Consider the following 14107-nt stretch of genomic DNA (forward strand, 5'->3'; position numbering starts at 1 on the left):
ACAGATGATTTATAAGACATCTAAAGTTTCAGTAAATAAAATCCCCAAATAAGGACACAGAATGCTCCTTCCTGACATCTTTTTTATGATGATGTTGGCGGGTCTTTAATTTCTTTCTGAATTTTTAATACCCAGAGTATATATGCTGAATTCAAGCTCATATCTCATGAGCTCAAGTTCTTTAATTTGGCAGAAGGCACCACTCTTAGATGATTGACTTTCATATATCAAGTATTGTTTCCCTCACCTTATAATGAAATATTTCAGACATAGCCAAATTATGCCTTTAGGATAACTCATCTATCATTTAAGCACAGGTTCTGGTGACTTCAAATACTCTACAAAGCCCCTTACTGGCCATCTCTCCTTATCTTCCACCAGCTGGCTGTAATGGAAAGGCAAACAATATTTGTTTCACTGGCATAAGGAGAGGGAGGCAGTCTGGGTTAATTTTCTTCTCAGCCAACCCTATAGACTGCCTGCTGGGTTCCAGGCTTGCTTTTGTTGAGACTGGGGGTCTGAGTGAACAAGGCCATTTTGAGTCAAGGTCTAAGGTACTCAGCATTGAAGTGGAGTGACTTCTGTCTTAGCTTAGCAAGCTCCCTGATTTAACCATCCCTTCTTTCTTTGACTACCAAGAGATGAGTCCTCACTCTTACTGAAATAAAGTTAAATGAATGCACAACAAGTGGGAGAGAAAGGATATGGGGACAGTGGAAAGGAAGAACATAAACAAAAGATCCAAACAGAAGTTTCTATATATAGAGAGAAAACTTAAAAGCATCATCTTTCTCAACGACTTCATAGGCTTTCAAAAATCCTTCCTTTGTGTTTACTAACTATGGGATTCTGAGCAAGCTGTGAGGAATAAAGGGTAGCATGTACGTAAAGTGCCTAGCACATGGAAGATGCAATGACTTGGACTATTCTATATAGCCTCAGGATGTTAGGAATAACATTTTTATAGTCGCTGGGAAAGAAAGGTAACTTATTAAAGACAACCAAAGGGCGTGTGTGTGTGTGTGTGTGTGTGTTTCTGTGTGTGTATGAATTTAAAGATATGGAGTTCCGTTAAGGTCTTCATAGGTCCCAATTTCAAAGGTGGTTATAAATGGACCCCTTGTCACCATATACTTAGTATTTATTGTTCTAGGACTATGACAAATCTAAAAATGAGGGTAAGTAAACCTAGAGAAGAAACAGATTTAATATAAAAATAATTTCTAGTAAAATATCTTGCACATATTTGATAATAGACATTTGTTAATTGATTAACTTAATGTTTAGCACAAGAGGAGTTAAAAGGTTAAGGAAACAAATATAGAGGTAAGGTTGAAGCTTGGAGTGGCTTTAATATTGGCTTCTTATAATGTATATGAAAAATTATTTGGCATGAAGTGACAGAAGTGACAGAAAAAGGGACTGGAAATCTGAATATCTGTGCCTTGCTGTGAGTTTCAATTTTATAAAGCATGATCAGAAACACAAAACCAAGCTCTACCTATATACTTCTGGCGCCAGTGTCTTATTCTGCTTACCCCAAACACCCCACTCCACTTTGTACTTTTTTTAGGTTTTCCGGTTCCCCATGAATGCTCTCAATAAAACAAGGAAGCAGTCAGTGAATTACTCCCCTCTGTGCCAACCCACTTTGACTTGCAAGGTTCCTAACTACCCCTCCCATATCTTACCTCCCACTTAATACTCTTCCTGTATTCTTCCATGCTGTGTTTCCTCTCCACAAGCTTTCAATTAATCTCCATTGAGGTGTTAACTGATAACCAAGGTGTTAACTGAAGTGTGAATTCTTTCAGGATTATTTAAATTTTGAAAGCAGGCTCTTTGGAGACCCAAACATTCAGTAATAGAGAGGAACTGAAAGGAGACTTCCCTGTGATTAATACGTCAAACCATCACACTTAGTAGACTTTTATGCTCACTACTAACTTGCCCAGAAACTTAGCCTTAACAATGACATGGCTTTGCAAGAAGGTAGAGGTTTAAGGAGCTCTGCTAGTAGTAGTAGTAGAGGAACTAAACCATACCAGACCAGCACAAATGAACTCATTCTATTTCTTTTGGTTAGGGCATTTCAAACTTGCAGTGTGTTGGTAAATCCTGCTCTACCTTCAGATATGGAGTTTGATACCTTATTAGAGGCTTTTCTCCCAAGAGAAGTACAAGCAGTGAAAGCTAGATGTGAAGAGATTCTGTGAACATGTCAGGGTCAGCAAATGAAATATATGCATTTTGGGGGTAAATATAAACTTATGGTAAAATATATAACAGATGCTAACATAGGGGGTGGAGGAGTGTTAGCGCATTATCCTTCATCAAATATTTTATAGCAAATAACATACATCTTTTTTACAAGGTAGTTTACAAAGACTAGAATGTAATTTTCAATTTAACAATTATAACTTCTGCTGTGCTTCATAGTTTCATCTAAGGCACAATTTCTGTGCTTTTTCCGTTAGATTTAAATTTTTAAAATGAGGTTTTTAAACATGTTAAAATACTCTCATTGAGTCAAATTTTGAGGTAGAGAGATGAAGATAGGGATATAAGGGGTTGAAGGATGGGGAACAGAAAGAGGAGTTAGTGGAGGGTGGACCTCCAAATGGTTGTCTAAATGATATCTTAAGCAAGAATTAGAATATTCTGAAATACATAATATCGCCAGCTGTGACTAGACTGAAATAGATATAACTGGAGAATTAGTACACCTCAGTGTTTTTAAAGTTATCTGATGTGAGTTTACCTTAATGGGGATGTTTGTGAATTGCACTTGTAGATTCTCTTTTCTTTCCCCCCTTCATCAGAGTGGAAACAGTGGCTTTTGAGGAAAATATCTTTTTTTCCTTTCATTTAATTTACGTATTACACATTCATTTTAAATCCTATATTTACAAAAGATAGAAGTCAATGTTAATCATGCTATTTGATTCCTATCTTAATATAGTTTGAAAAGTGTTACACAAATGTTATATGAGATCGAAATAGAAAATATGAGTGGAAGGTACTGCTGCTATTCAACTAGCTCCTGAAGTTTTGGAAACTACATAAAATTTTCAAAGGTCATAGCTTTGGGAGATACAGTTTTAGTTGAAGTAACCTCGAATAAATTCAAACAGAGATACATAACGTTATTGTGGTCTTTTGCCTCCACAGATCTCCTGACTTACATATAATATTCACTTCACCTAAATCCTCTGAATCTGTGGGAGAGATTCTCTTCATCAGATTCTGTTTACAGGGGGCTAATTACTGATTTCCTTCCAACTTATTCTGAATATGTGGAGAAGCAATGAAAAGCCAAGTATTTTGTCATAAATAGAGGTTTGGAGAGCAAAATTAGTGTTCGGTCTTGAAAATGCTCTTTCATTTTTCAGTAGGGAGACATAGATCAGGATTTTAAAGTTTTTGATTCTGGCTCTAGAGCATAAAATACAGTTGCCAATGGATTTTTCAGGGGATATAATATACGCCTTGAGGAAAATTTAGGTGTAATCAAACTTACTACCTAGTAATGATTCTCTGTTTTGCTTTGTGTTTTTTTTTAAAAGAAAATAATTTCCACTCTTTAACGTGATAGTCTGCACTCTGTTACAATCCAGAAGTTCACTCAAACATAATTTAATTTTTGACATTAAACACATCTCCCAAGACCCTACAGATACGGCTCTGTCTTAGGGTGGAGCTCAGTCCAAGAGGTTTACAGGACATAAACTCCCAGGGATTCTTGGCTTGGTGATGCATAAAGTTTTCTTCAGATCTCATTTCCCACATCTGAGTGACCAGCTTCGAAATCGCAGAGTAGAGACAAATAAGAGAGATACAGTATATTTTGTGTTAAATCTGTCCAGGAGCAGAGAGAATGTTCAGGCAGTCTCGCGAACATGAGAACCTCTTCTGGAGGGGAGAGGTTATAAAGCAGATAAGGATTCCTAGGCGAGGAGCTACCGCATCCTCTGCCTTCAGCCGAGCGTCGCATCCGGAGTCGACTGCAGCTCGGATCCAGAGAGAGGAAGGTGGGATAGGAGGAGATGGGAAAGGGAGAGGAAAAAAAATTAAAAAAGGAGCTGGGGGAGGGAGGGGTGAAGCAAGGGGAGTAAGCGAGAGAACAGCGCGCGGGGGGAGGTGGAGATGCGGGGAGCGCGCCTGGCGCAGAGAGCTGAGTGGACCGCTCCAGACAGCGGCGCGAGCAGCAGCTCCTGAAAGCAGCGAGTTGGCAGAGCCGGGCTGCATTTCCAGCAGGAGCTGCGAGCTCAGTGCAGGCTCACAGCAAGGTGATGTGCCTGGAAGCATTCTTTTGCCCGGTCGGGTTGCTGCAGCTGGGGCTTCCTCCCTTATACCCACCTCTCCTCCCCCGGGTCTGCGGGTCTGCGTGTGTGTGAGTGCCCGGGTTTGGGGGTAAAACCTACGGGGAGGGGGCACCCTGTCCCTGCTTGTCTCCTCCCTCTACCCCTGTCGTCGCTGATGCATGTATTCCCGGGTATCCCTGTCTTCTTACCCCTTGTTTGACACTGCCCCCCCCCCCCCGCCCCGCGCCCCGGTTGTGTCTCCTTTCCCAGATGCTCAAGGTGTCAGCCGTATTGTGTGTGTGTGCAGCCGCTTGGTGCAGTCAGGCTCTAGCAGCTGCCGCGGCGGTGGCTGCGGCCGGGGGGCGGTCGGACGGCGGTAATTTTCTGGACGATAAACAATGGCTCACCACGATCTCTCAGTATGACAAGGAAGTCGGACAGTGGAACAAATTCCGAGACGTAAGTGCTGCGCACCCCCATCCCCTGACACAAGAGCGCGCTGCTCCCAAGCGGGGGCCGCAGCGGCTGGGGGCGTGTGTGGGCAGTGGGCTCGATTTTTCGAAGTGAGGGGTTCGGGGTGCCACCGCGGCGCTCAGGGGCTTGAGAAGTTGGCAGTTTCGATGACCCCCTCCCGGCGAGTGCACGGGAAAGGCTTGCTTGCCCGCTGCCCTGGAGTTCAGGTCTCACCAGGTTCCCGCTTGCCTCCTACCTCCGCACTCTCCCACTGTACCTCCCCACCTCCTCGGCCCCCAAAGGTTTGCAAAGTGCTGGCTCTACCTTCTCAACTTCTGAATGGTATTTCTGGCAATAGTAAACACAGTAGATGCGCCTTTGCGATGTATTGCCACTAAAGTAACTAGGATCGATCCCGTTACTAATGGTCCATTAAGGAATTTGAGGGAGGAGGTAGGAAGATGTAAGATTTATAAATGCCGGCTCTCCAAGGGGTGGGAGCTTGTTTGGCCGCACCAGTGGGCAGAAGTTGAACTGCTCCTGATTACATAAAATTGCTGATCAGATTTGTGCTTCAGCATTAACTTTAACACAGAACATGTTTACAACGCATTCGATCCCTTTTTATTCCGAATTGACTCCCTGCCGGAAAATCCGCCGGGTGAGGCGGGGTCGTGAAGGGGGGACTTCCGTAGGTGGTAGCTCTGAAAGGGTTACACTGTAGACTCCCCTGGGGAGTTTCCTCCTGGGTTATTAAGACCGAGGCAGGTTTTGAGACGTTTGTTTGCCTTGGAGTCAGTGGCCATGACTTGCCAGTCATTTTTTCCCACCCGATCTGAATCGAGCAACCTGAGAGCTGCCGGCCTCAGAAGCGCAGTTCACCTCCTAGCATTCAACTTGGTTGTCCCAGTGAGGTGGACGCCCTGGCAGTGGATTACCGCCCCCAGCCCACCCTTTAAAACCCGGAAGGCCTGAAAGGAAGCGAGAGTGATTCACAGACACATTGCCAACCTTTACTGTGACATTTGAGAATTTCTTGGGGAGTCCATCCGCACTGCCCTACGTGGAGATGAGTTAACTTCGTTCATCAGCTCACACTCTGTCACGATGTGAGAAAATAAATGGAAGCTTAGATTAGTTTTCGTCTTGGCTCCTCTAGCCCCTTCTCCCAACACCGCTCACAGGAATGCACTGAAGAGCCAAAACCCGTAGCTGATTCTGGCAGAGGGATTCCTGAAGAGACGCTAATTTTTACTTCAAAATTAGATGTAGCTCATTGATACGAGAGGTATGGGTACAGGGATGAAAAATGGTAATGATAATGATAATACTTAATGGAGGGCTTTGTCTTACGTGCTTTATGAGCAAAGCTTAAACATCATTTTAGTGCTAACTGAAATCCTTTACACATTTGTTTTATTTAAGTTTATGCTAATATTGAATACAACCAAAAAAAAAACAAGCAAGCAAATGAGATATTTCTAAACCTGGGGAAGAATTTCTGCTTATCATATCCTAATTTGGAAAGAAAAATATTGAAGATTTTGTCATTATTTGAACAGTGCTTCACATAATGATGTTTTATTTATTAATGGCTGCTTGAAAATCTTTTAAAATAAATGTTAGGCTTTCTTATGGTGATTAACATAACATAAAATAAAAAAATTAAAAAAATAAAATATATTTTAAATCTTCAATATCTTTCTCTGACTTTATTTAAATTCCTTTATTGAATTATTAAGAGCAACCAGTTATACTTGAGCAGTTTGTAAATGTGTTTGATTTAAACTATGGAGGCAAGGTGAGTTGCCTGAAATAATTAAATATTCCAGGAATTATTCAGCCAACTTCTATAGACACAGAGTAGAGCATTTTATTGCTATAGTACTTTCAGTTATTCTTACTTGATCTCTGGGGGGGGGCATTAAAATTATATGTTAAATTTAAGTAAAGGACTTATTGAAATATTTTTAGCAAATATCTGTTTTGAAGCACATGCAATAATGAATATATAATAATTATCTATTTAAAAAGTATATCAGGTTTTAGCATTACCATTTTAGTAAGATAATTATGTTTTTGTAAAGATAACTTCTGGAGGGCATGGAGAAGATAAGTGCTATCTTTCCCCCCCTTTTAACCACCTGTTACTTATTTTTAACATGATAAAATGTATGGTGATAGTGTGACATCTCAACTCAATTCAACTTAGAATCCGTATTTAGACTATCCAGGCCGTACAGATTTTTTTTCCCTTACTGGGAATCATTAGCTTTTTTTTTTTCTGTATCTTTTAAGATTTTGTTTATTTTTTTCATTTTCATTTGGAAGCCCGTGGTTATGAGGCATTGACTGAAATATGTTTATGCTGCATGAATCTACCTTTAAATATTCTGCATCAGCATTGATATCTTAAGTAATGGATTTGCATACTTAGTTTATACAAAGGCAAGGGAACTAGGTAATCAACCTCTTCTTATAGAAATAATTTAACTGAAGTACTTATGTTTACTTTTCTCTCCTAAAAAAATAGTTAATTTTATTTACAAAAAAAAAAAGCTTTGGAATAGCTAAGCATAACCAAGACTAGAATTAACCTTTACCTTTCTTCATGTGACTATTTTACACAAGCAACATTATTTTACAAGTAACTCCTTAATGAAAGTTTGAACTGTATCTTCTTTTGAATTATATTTAAAAACTATTTTGAATAATATTTGAAAATGCAATCCATCATTATATTTAATTGAATGGTTTTTAAGATAAATGTACTTTTTACATATTATATGCAATAGATATACATAACTATATGTTATGTATAATAAAGCTTTAGGAATCAGGAGCATGGAAAGCAAGTATTATGTGAGAGTAGATGAACATAGGAAGCACTGCCATTGATGACTCATTTTCTCAATTTCCTCAGTATAAATCATAGAAAAATAATTAAACCAAAGCCAAGCTTAACATAGAAGAAGCTTCAAATAATTTTGACCACTTTATACTAGCAATGCTCTTTGAACAAAGTTTTGTTGCCCTTTAAAGTGTACAGAATGTCATTATATAGACAGAAAACTTATCCTTTTGCAAATTAGTATAAAAAGTCCTGTGGATATTCTAACGCCTATGTTTTAGGAAAAATAAAAGTTTAACTTAAAGATATAGAGAAGTCAACTCATTTAAAAATAAATATGGCAGATAGAACCAGAATGTTATGTTCAGAGTATAATTATATGATTTTAAAATAAAGCAAACAAACAAAAAACTTTCAACAACAGATATATTTAGAAAATACACTGGTTACATGACATTTACTACTTTTTTAGTTCTGGTGAGTAGTGATAAAACCAAGAACACTAGATTCCCCAGTGGAGTAATTGTGAGAATACTACCTTTACCAAGAACAGGTGTAAGGAATTCCTTCACCCCAATCCTGCATACATAAATATATACACGCCTATTAGGAGAATTGAAAATTGAGATCATTATAAGAAGACAAAATCATTAGTTCCTGAATCAAATGGTCTATATATTGTATATTTCAAATATTTGCGCTTTATAAGTCAATTCAATTATACCCTTAATCATGTAATAAATGAGTATGGAATTTGGAAGCCAATGAATTAATTGATAATGAATGATATAATACTTTTATCAATCTTAAATATTATGACTTCACTAAAGTATATGCTGTAATTAAGAATGACAGAGAAAGATACTGTATGTTGGAAGCAATATAATAAAAGTGTAAGTGGCAATGATGGCCATGCTAATTTCGAATAACTCACATAATCAAATCAGAACTGTATCCATACACTGACATTCAAATACTTCTGATTACATTTATTTTTCAGTAAAAATACCTGGGAGTGGGGGTAGTGGGTGGGAGGAGGAATGAATAGGTGCAGCACAGAGGATTTTTAGGGCAGTGAAAATGTTCTGTATATTTGTATAATGGTTGATTCATACCATTATATATTTGCCCAAACCCATAGAAAGTACAGCCCTAAGAGTGAACTCTAAGGTAAACTATAGATTTTGAGTAACTATGATGTGTCGGTGTACGTTCATCTACTGTAACAAATGTAGCACTGTGGTGGGGACTGTTCCTAAGGGGGAGGTTATGCTTTTGTGGGGACATGAGGTATATGGGAAATCTCTGTACCCTCCTTTCAATTTTTTCTGTGAACCTAAACTCCTCTAAAAAAGAGTCTTAAAGAAAATCATAACCACAACCCCATCATCTTACAAAACAGAAAAATGAAAACCTGGGGCTCATTTTGAACATTGTTTTAAGAAATGGTTGCCATTTTCTTGGAAAGCCCACAATCAACTTCAGTTTACACTTATTCCTTAAGTAGTTTTTAATACCCTTTAGATATATTGAAAGCAATAAAAAAGTCTTACAATTTGCCTTTAAAAAATCAACCTTAAGTTAAAGGACATCTAAAGTGGTGTGAAAATGTAAAATACAGGTTTAAGTGTCTCAGAGGCACTCAAATTAGAAGTTAACTTTTAAAATACCTGATTTAGATATATTGGATAGTAAGGTAAGTGTTCTTAACTTTTTTTTCTTTTTATTTCCTTTTCTCATCTGCGTTGAGGTTTCATTTTAGTAGAGTGCACAGATTATTTGAGAGATAATGGCTGATGGGGAGGGATATTTCCTGCCACTTAGTGGCTACAGAAGAGTAAAGCCCCCTGGGAGTCTATCAACTTTTACTGCTATTAGTTAGTAAGTGAACAATTGGTTTCTAAGCCTACTCCAAGTAAAATATTTCATTGCTTTAAAAGGCATTAAGATTCAAACAATCTTTAAAGAATACTCTCTCAGTACTTTCCTTAAATTTACGATGCACCCTGGTTTTATTTCCTGAGCAGCCAGCATACCTTTAACATGAGGGCTTCTCCTTTGTGGTACCTTAAAATTAATTTTCTTAGTTAAGATATAATTGACAAATTGTAGATATTTAAGTTGTGCAATGTGGTTATTTCATATTCATATATATTGTGAAATGATTACCTTTGGTGTGTGCCAATAGTAGGAAGGAAATTTTTACTACTTTACTTTTCAACAATATGTAACAAAAATAAAGAATTATTAATAATTGGAGAAACTGAACAAATCAAACCAGTATTCTCTCTGTTCAGGAACACTTTCTCAATAATGAATATCTAATTCTGATTTTAAAAAGTACATTTTTAGTGTTTCTCACTGTGAAACAATATTTTTAACTGTGGTAACCATTACATATATTTTATCATAGTTGAGCACAAGCTGTCCTTGGCAATTCTTCACAGTTAATCTGTTGCATTCCCACAGGTGTTTTTCTCTCTTTCTTTTGATCTTTTTGTCTCTTTTGATCTTTTGATGACTATAGGCCACACTGTGTTTACAAATCCATGAAAGTGTATATACTGTACATAGTGTTCATATTTGCAGATTGGACCTGGTAAAGACTGTAGCAGGTGATATTTTTTATATTTGATTATTATTCATATTGTTTAAATCATTAGAGGACTCAATCAAGAGAGGCAATTGACTGTAAGAGAAGCAATAGGCAGTCTTTGAAGATTCTGGGGCTAGTGAGTTTCTACAGCAGCAAAGGGCTAGCCCCATGCAGTATTGTGACCCCAGTCCATGACATCTGAGTCCCAGTTAGGCAATGGTTGTGGTACAAGCTCCGCTCCCTGTATCTTAACCCATCTACTACCACCACCACCACTACCATACTCACTAGTTAAGATTGGTTTTGTCAAGTCAGATGTCATATGAGGAAAGCAGGTCAGAGAATACCCACTGATCTACTGGTTTCTGGGAAGGGACTGTCAGGTAGAACTGGTATTACACTGTCAGATCCCATCTGAATTGACTACAAAATTTAGTCAATCTGTCTTGGGTTCATTGGAACAGAAAGAAATTATAGGGAAGTACACAACACTTTTAATTCTCCAGCTCTCATAACTTCTAGTGAATGATTAAGAAATTGTAACCAAGTGGAATAAGAAATAAATTACTTTGTGTATGTTTATATATATACGTTTTATACATTTATATGTATGTATATATATGTTTATGCAAAAATATGTATGTATTATATATATACTTTGTGTATGTCTTCAAATAAGTAACAAGTGAAATCATTAGGAAACCAAAGTGATTATATATCATATTACAGATATTTTTTACATGCTAATTAGAAAACAGACACTCCCTCTAAAATGTTGTTAAGACATGTTTTGGGGTTTGTTTGTTTTTTTCCCCTAGTTAAGTTTTCTGCATCTCATAAATTGCAAGCACAATCTCCTTTCCTATTATATGTGTGGTCACCACATGCCTTTCTGGGGTTCTTATGAGAAGTCAGCTTGCTTGCGATTACATGCTTAAGCTTTATACCTGATACACCAAAAGAACATCATGTATTGCTATGAAGTGTCTATTTTCCTACTCTTCCAATAAGACTAGGGTAAGACTGCTTTTAGATCTCATGATTCTGACTCAGAGTAACATTTTATGTTCTTATGCAACTTTAGTTTTCATGATCTGGACTAGAAATATTTTATTATATTTTATGTATTTATTTTCTAAAGTCTGATCTGTGTATCCTCTACACACACCATCCAATTTCTATAAGCTTTTAGAGTATTTACCTACATTTTTCCCATTTATGAAAATCCTTTCCTTTTTTTCTCTACTCTTTCTACCTCTCCTTGTTTACAGATTCTGCTCCTTATTGGATCTGAACTCCCTACAGTTAGAGATTGTAGTCTCTTCCCCCTCAAAAACACCTCAGTTCAGGGGTGCTGTGTGTGGGTTAAGCATCCAACTCTTGGTTTCCACTCAGGTCGTGATCTCAGGGTTGTGAGATAAAGCCCTGCATCAGGCTCAGTGCTCAGTGTGGGGTGTGCTTGGGATTCTCTTTCTCTTTCTCTCCCTCCCCTCCTCCTGCTCATGCTCACTCTCTCTCTCTCTCTCAAATGAATAAATAAATAAATAAATCTTAAAAAATTCCTACAGTTCACTTAGCATTAGCACAGTGACAGGCTCAGAGTTAGCATTAGAAAAGTATTTAATAAATAAAAGAACATTATATTAAATGTGCATTGCCATCTGCACAGTCCTTAAGTAAAGGTTTTTAGAACTGTATTGCTTTTTATTGACCATTTCCATTTCTGACCACTGCCAGCCCAGTTCTGTAATGTGAATGAAAATTTAATTTTATATAAAATATAAGGTTTCAAGTACTAAACTGGTTTAGTCCATAAGTTTCAAATGCTCTAAAAGGGAAATGCTGTGCCAAAACTGTCATGTTCAATTTTAGAGTGGTTAACAGTAGATGGGAATTATATGCATCTTGGCAATCCCTCTGCCATTTCATCCAATTCTTTTCCTATAGTTTCTCTTTGACCACATAAATTTTTGCTCTAAAGTCTTTAAATATTTTTTTGCTGCCTACTAAGTAATGTAAATTAAACACCAATATCTTCCCACTTTTTCAACTACTGCACTTCATTTAATGGTTGAATGGCTGAATCCAGATATTTTATAGATAGTCCAGATTTATGTCTTTGACTTCTGCCTCACCTACAATTGCCAGTGCATTAGTCAGAGATAGGTTAAGTTCTTACAAAACGGGGGTTCTGAATCAACATGCCTGAATTAAGATAGAATTTTATTTCCCAACCATGTAATGGTTGAAGTGAGCTTGACGAAATGAGCTGTCCAGGTCTGAACTTTCAGGGTTATTCTCTCAGTGTTTTCTATCATCAGTTGTCATTTCCTACCCAGCAGGAAGGATTGACGAGAAAGTCTAGGATACGCAGCTTACCCTAGAAGTTACCTGGAAGTTGTCACACATGACTTATGTGTGTATGTCACAGACCTGAGCTCAGTGACATGGCTACACCTAGCTAACAGGGAGGCTGTGGAATGTCATCTCTAATGGGAAAGGATTAACAGTAAAAGAAAGAAAGCAAAGCCAGACACCAGGAGGAAGATATTGGTAACAACTATGTCTGTTTCATCCAAGTGTCTCTTGAAATTATTCCCTGTGCCCATGGATAGGAATTTTTGTCAATTCCCATTAATTGTTGGCCTTGCCTTCTGTCTTGTTCCCTCCCTAATATCAGATTACCCCTCTGTCCTCTCTTCAGAGTAGAACTGGAGCATCCAGTATCTAAGGTTCTGGATATAGGAGCTTGAGGGAGTAGAAGTTTGCTAATATCTAAGAGGAAATGTTGGAGGTCAGATCAAAGAAGAAGATCCACATAGATTTTTAAGGAGAGCCTTCCTCTGATGACAAGTCCTATTTTTCTAGTGAAATCATTTAGCATTATCTTCTGTGAAAACATTTTTTTTTTTAAGTTATGGATCTTTGGTCATAGGTCCAGATAGGTAATGTGATTGGTGGGAAGTAATTAGAATTTATTTGTTGTTGGGTGGCTCAATTGATTAAGCGCCTGCCTTCAGCTCAGGTCACGATCCCAGGGTCCTGGGATCAAGTCCCACATCAGGCACCCTGCTCAGCAGGTAGTCTGCTCCTCCCTCTTGCTCTCACCCCGCTGCTCTTTCTCTCTCTGTCTCTCTTTCTTTCTGTCAAATAAATAAATAAAATCTTAAAAAAAATTTACTTGTTGTTCCCCTTAGTTGAAAGACAATACTCTCTATACAAGGTTGTATTTCCTTTAATGCAGGAAAAAAAAAAAAGGCAAGTATGATTAAATGCAAAGTATCTTTCCCTGGAATAGTACTAGAAATGATGCCATTGTTGGATTCATGAAGCTTTTAGTCCTGGAAGCAAAGAAAATAATCTCTTTAGCATTAGTATCTCTGGGAGAGTTACAAGATGGTACACAAAGTAAGATTTGCCAGAAGTGCCATAGAAGCTTTATGCTTTTGAGTTTGTTTCTTGACAGAAGAGATGGTTGAGCTCCTTGCCTGGATCATAAGCAGAGATGGTGAATTGCACTATTTTTTTTTTTTAATAAGAGATCCTCGATACTTCCTCATACTTGCAAAGTGAAAACTTTAGTATTTATTTTTCTTTCATGTATATATTCATGGCATTCACAAGTGATTACAAAATTTTTGCTTAATATTTTGCTCACATTTAGAATATCTTATAATTAAATTAATAATAATAATATAGCATACAAATATACATGGTAGAAAGGTAAAGAGTCTTTATAAAACCATTTTGCCTTTGTAGTCATGTAATTTCTTCCAAAAGATGATGCTTTCCTCAACATTCTTCCATTGGAAATCACCTGGCTTTTGATATTCTACTCACAAGCTGCTTCCTCTATCAAGGAAATAATGACCTTTGCCAGAAATATTGTCTCCCACTTCTGAA

The 14107-nt window shown here is 37.6% G+C and overlaps 1 protein-coding gene across 7 annotated transcripts in view; it reads left to right on the top strand.

Moving 5' to 3' along the window:
• The first annotated feature begins 4574 nt into the window (after window positions 1–4574).
• Window positions 4575–14107, top strand: part of SPOCK3 (SPARC (osteonectin), cwcv and kazal like domains proteoglycan 3) — a 458737-nt gene continuing 449204 nt past the window's right edge. For 5 of the 7 annotated variants that reach the window (XM_028104387.1, XM_088019552.1, XM_028104388.1 and 2 more), the window contains exon 1: window positions 4575–4763. In XM_028104387.1, the coding sequence (XP_027960188.1) occupies window positions 4575–4763 (189 nt within the window). Of the gene's footprint in view, window positions 4770–14107 lie in introns of all 7 variants that reach the window. The other 2 variants (XM_088019553.1, XM_088019558.1) reach the window with 2 other exon arrangements.

The sequence above is a fragment of the Eumetopias jubatus genome, unplaced genomic scaffold (genome assembly GCF_037043125.1).
Source record: "Eumetopias jubatus isolate StellerSeaLion01/CBP00866 unplaced genomic scaffold, mEumJub1_p1.0 scaffold_2, whole genome shotgun sequence".
In the NCBI taxonomy this organism is placed as follows: domain Eukaryota; kingdom Metazoa; phylum Chordata; class Mammalia; order Carnivora; family Otariidae; genus Eumetopias; species Eumetopias jubatus.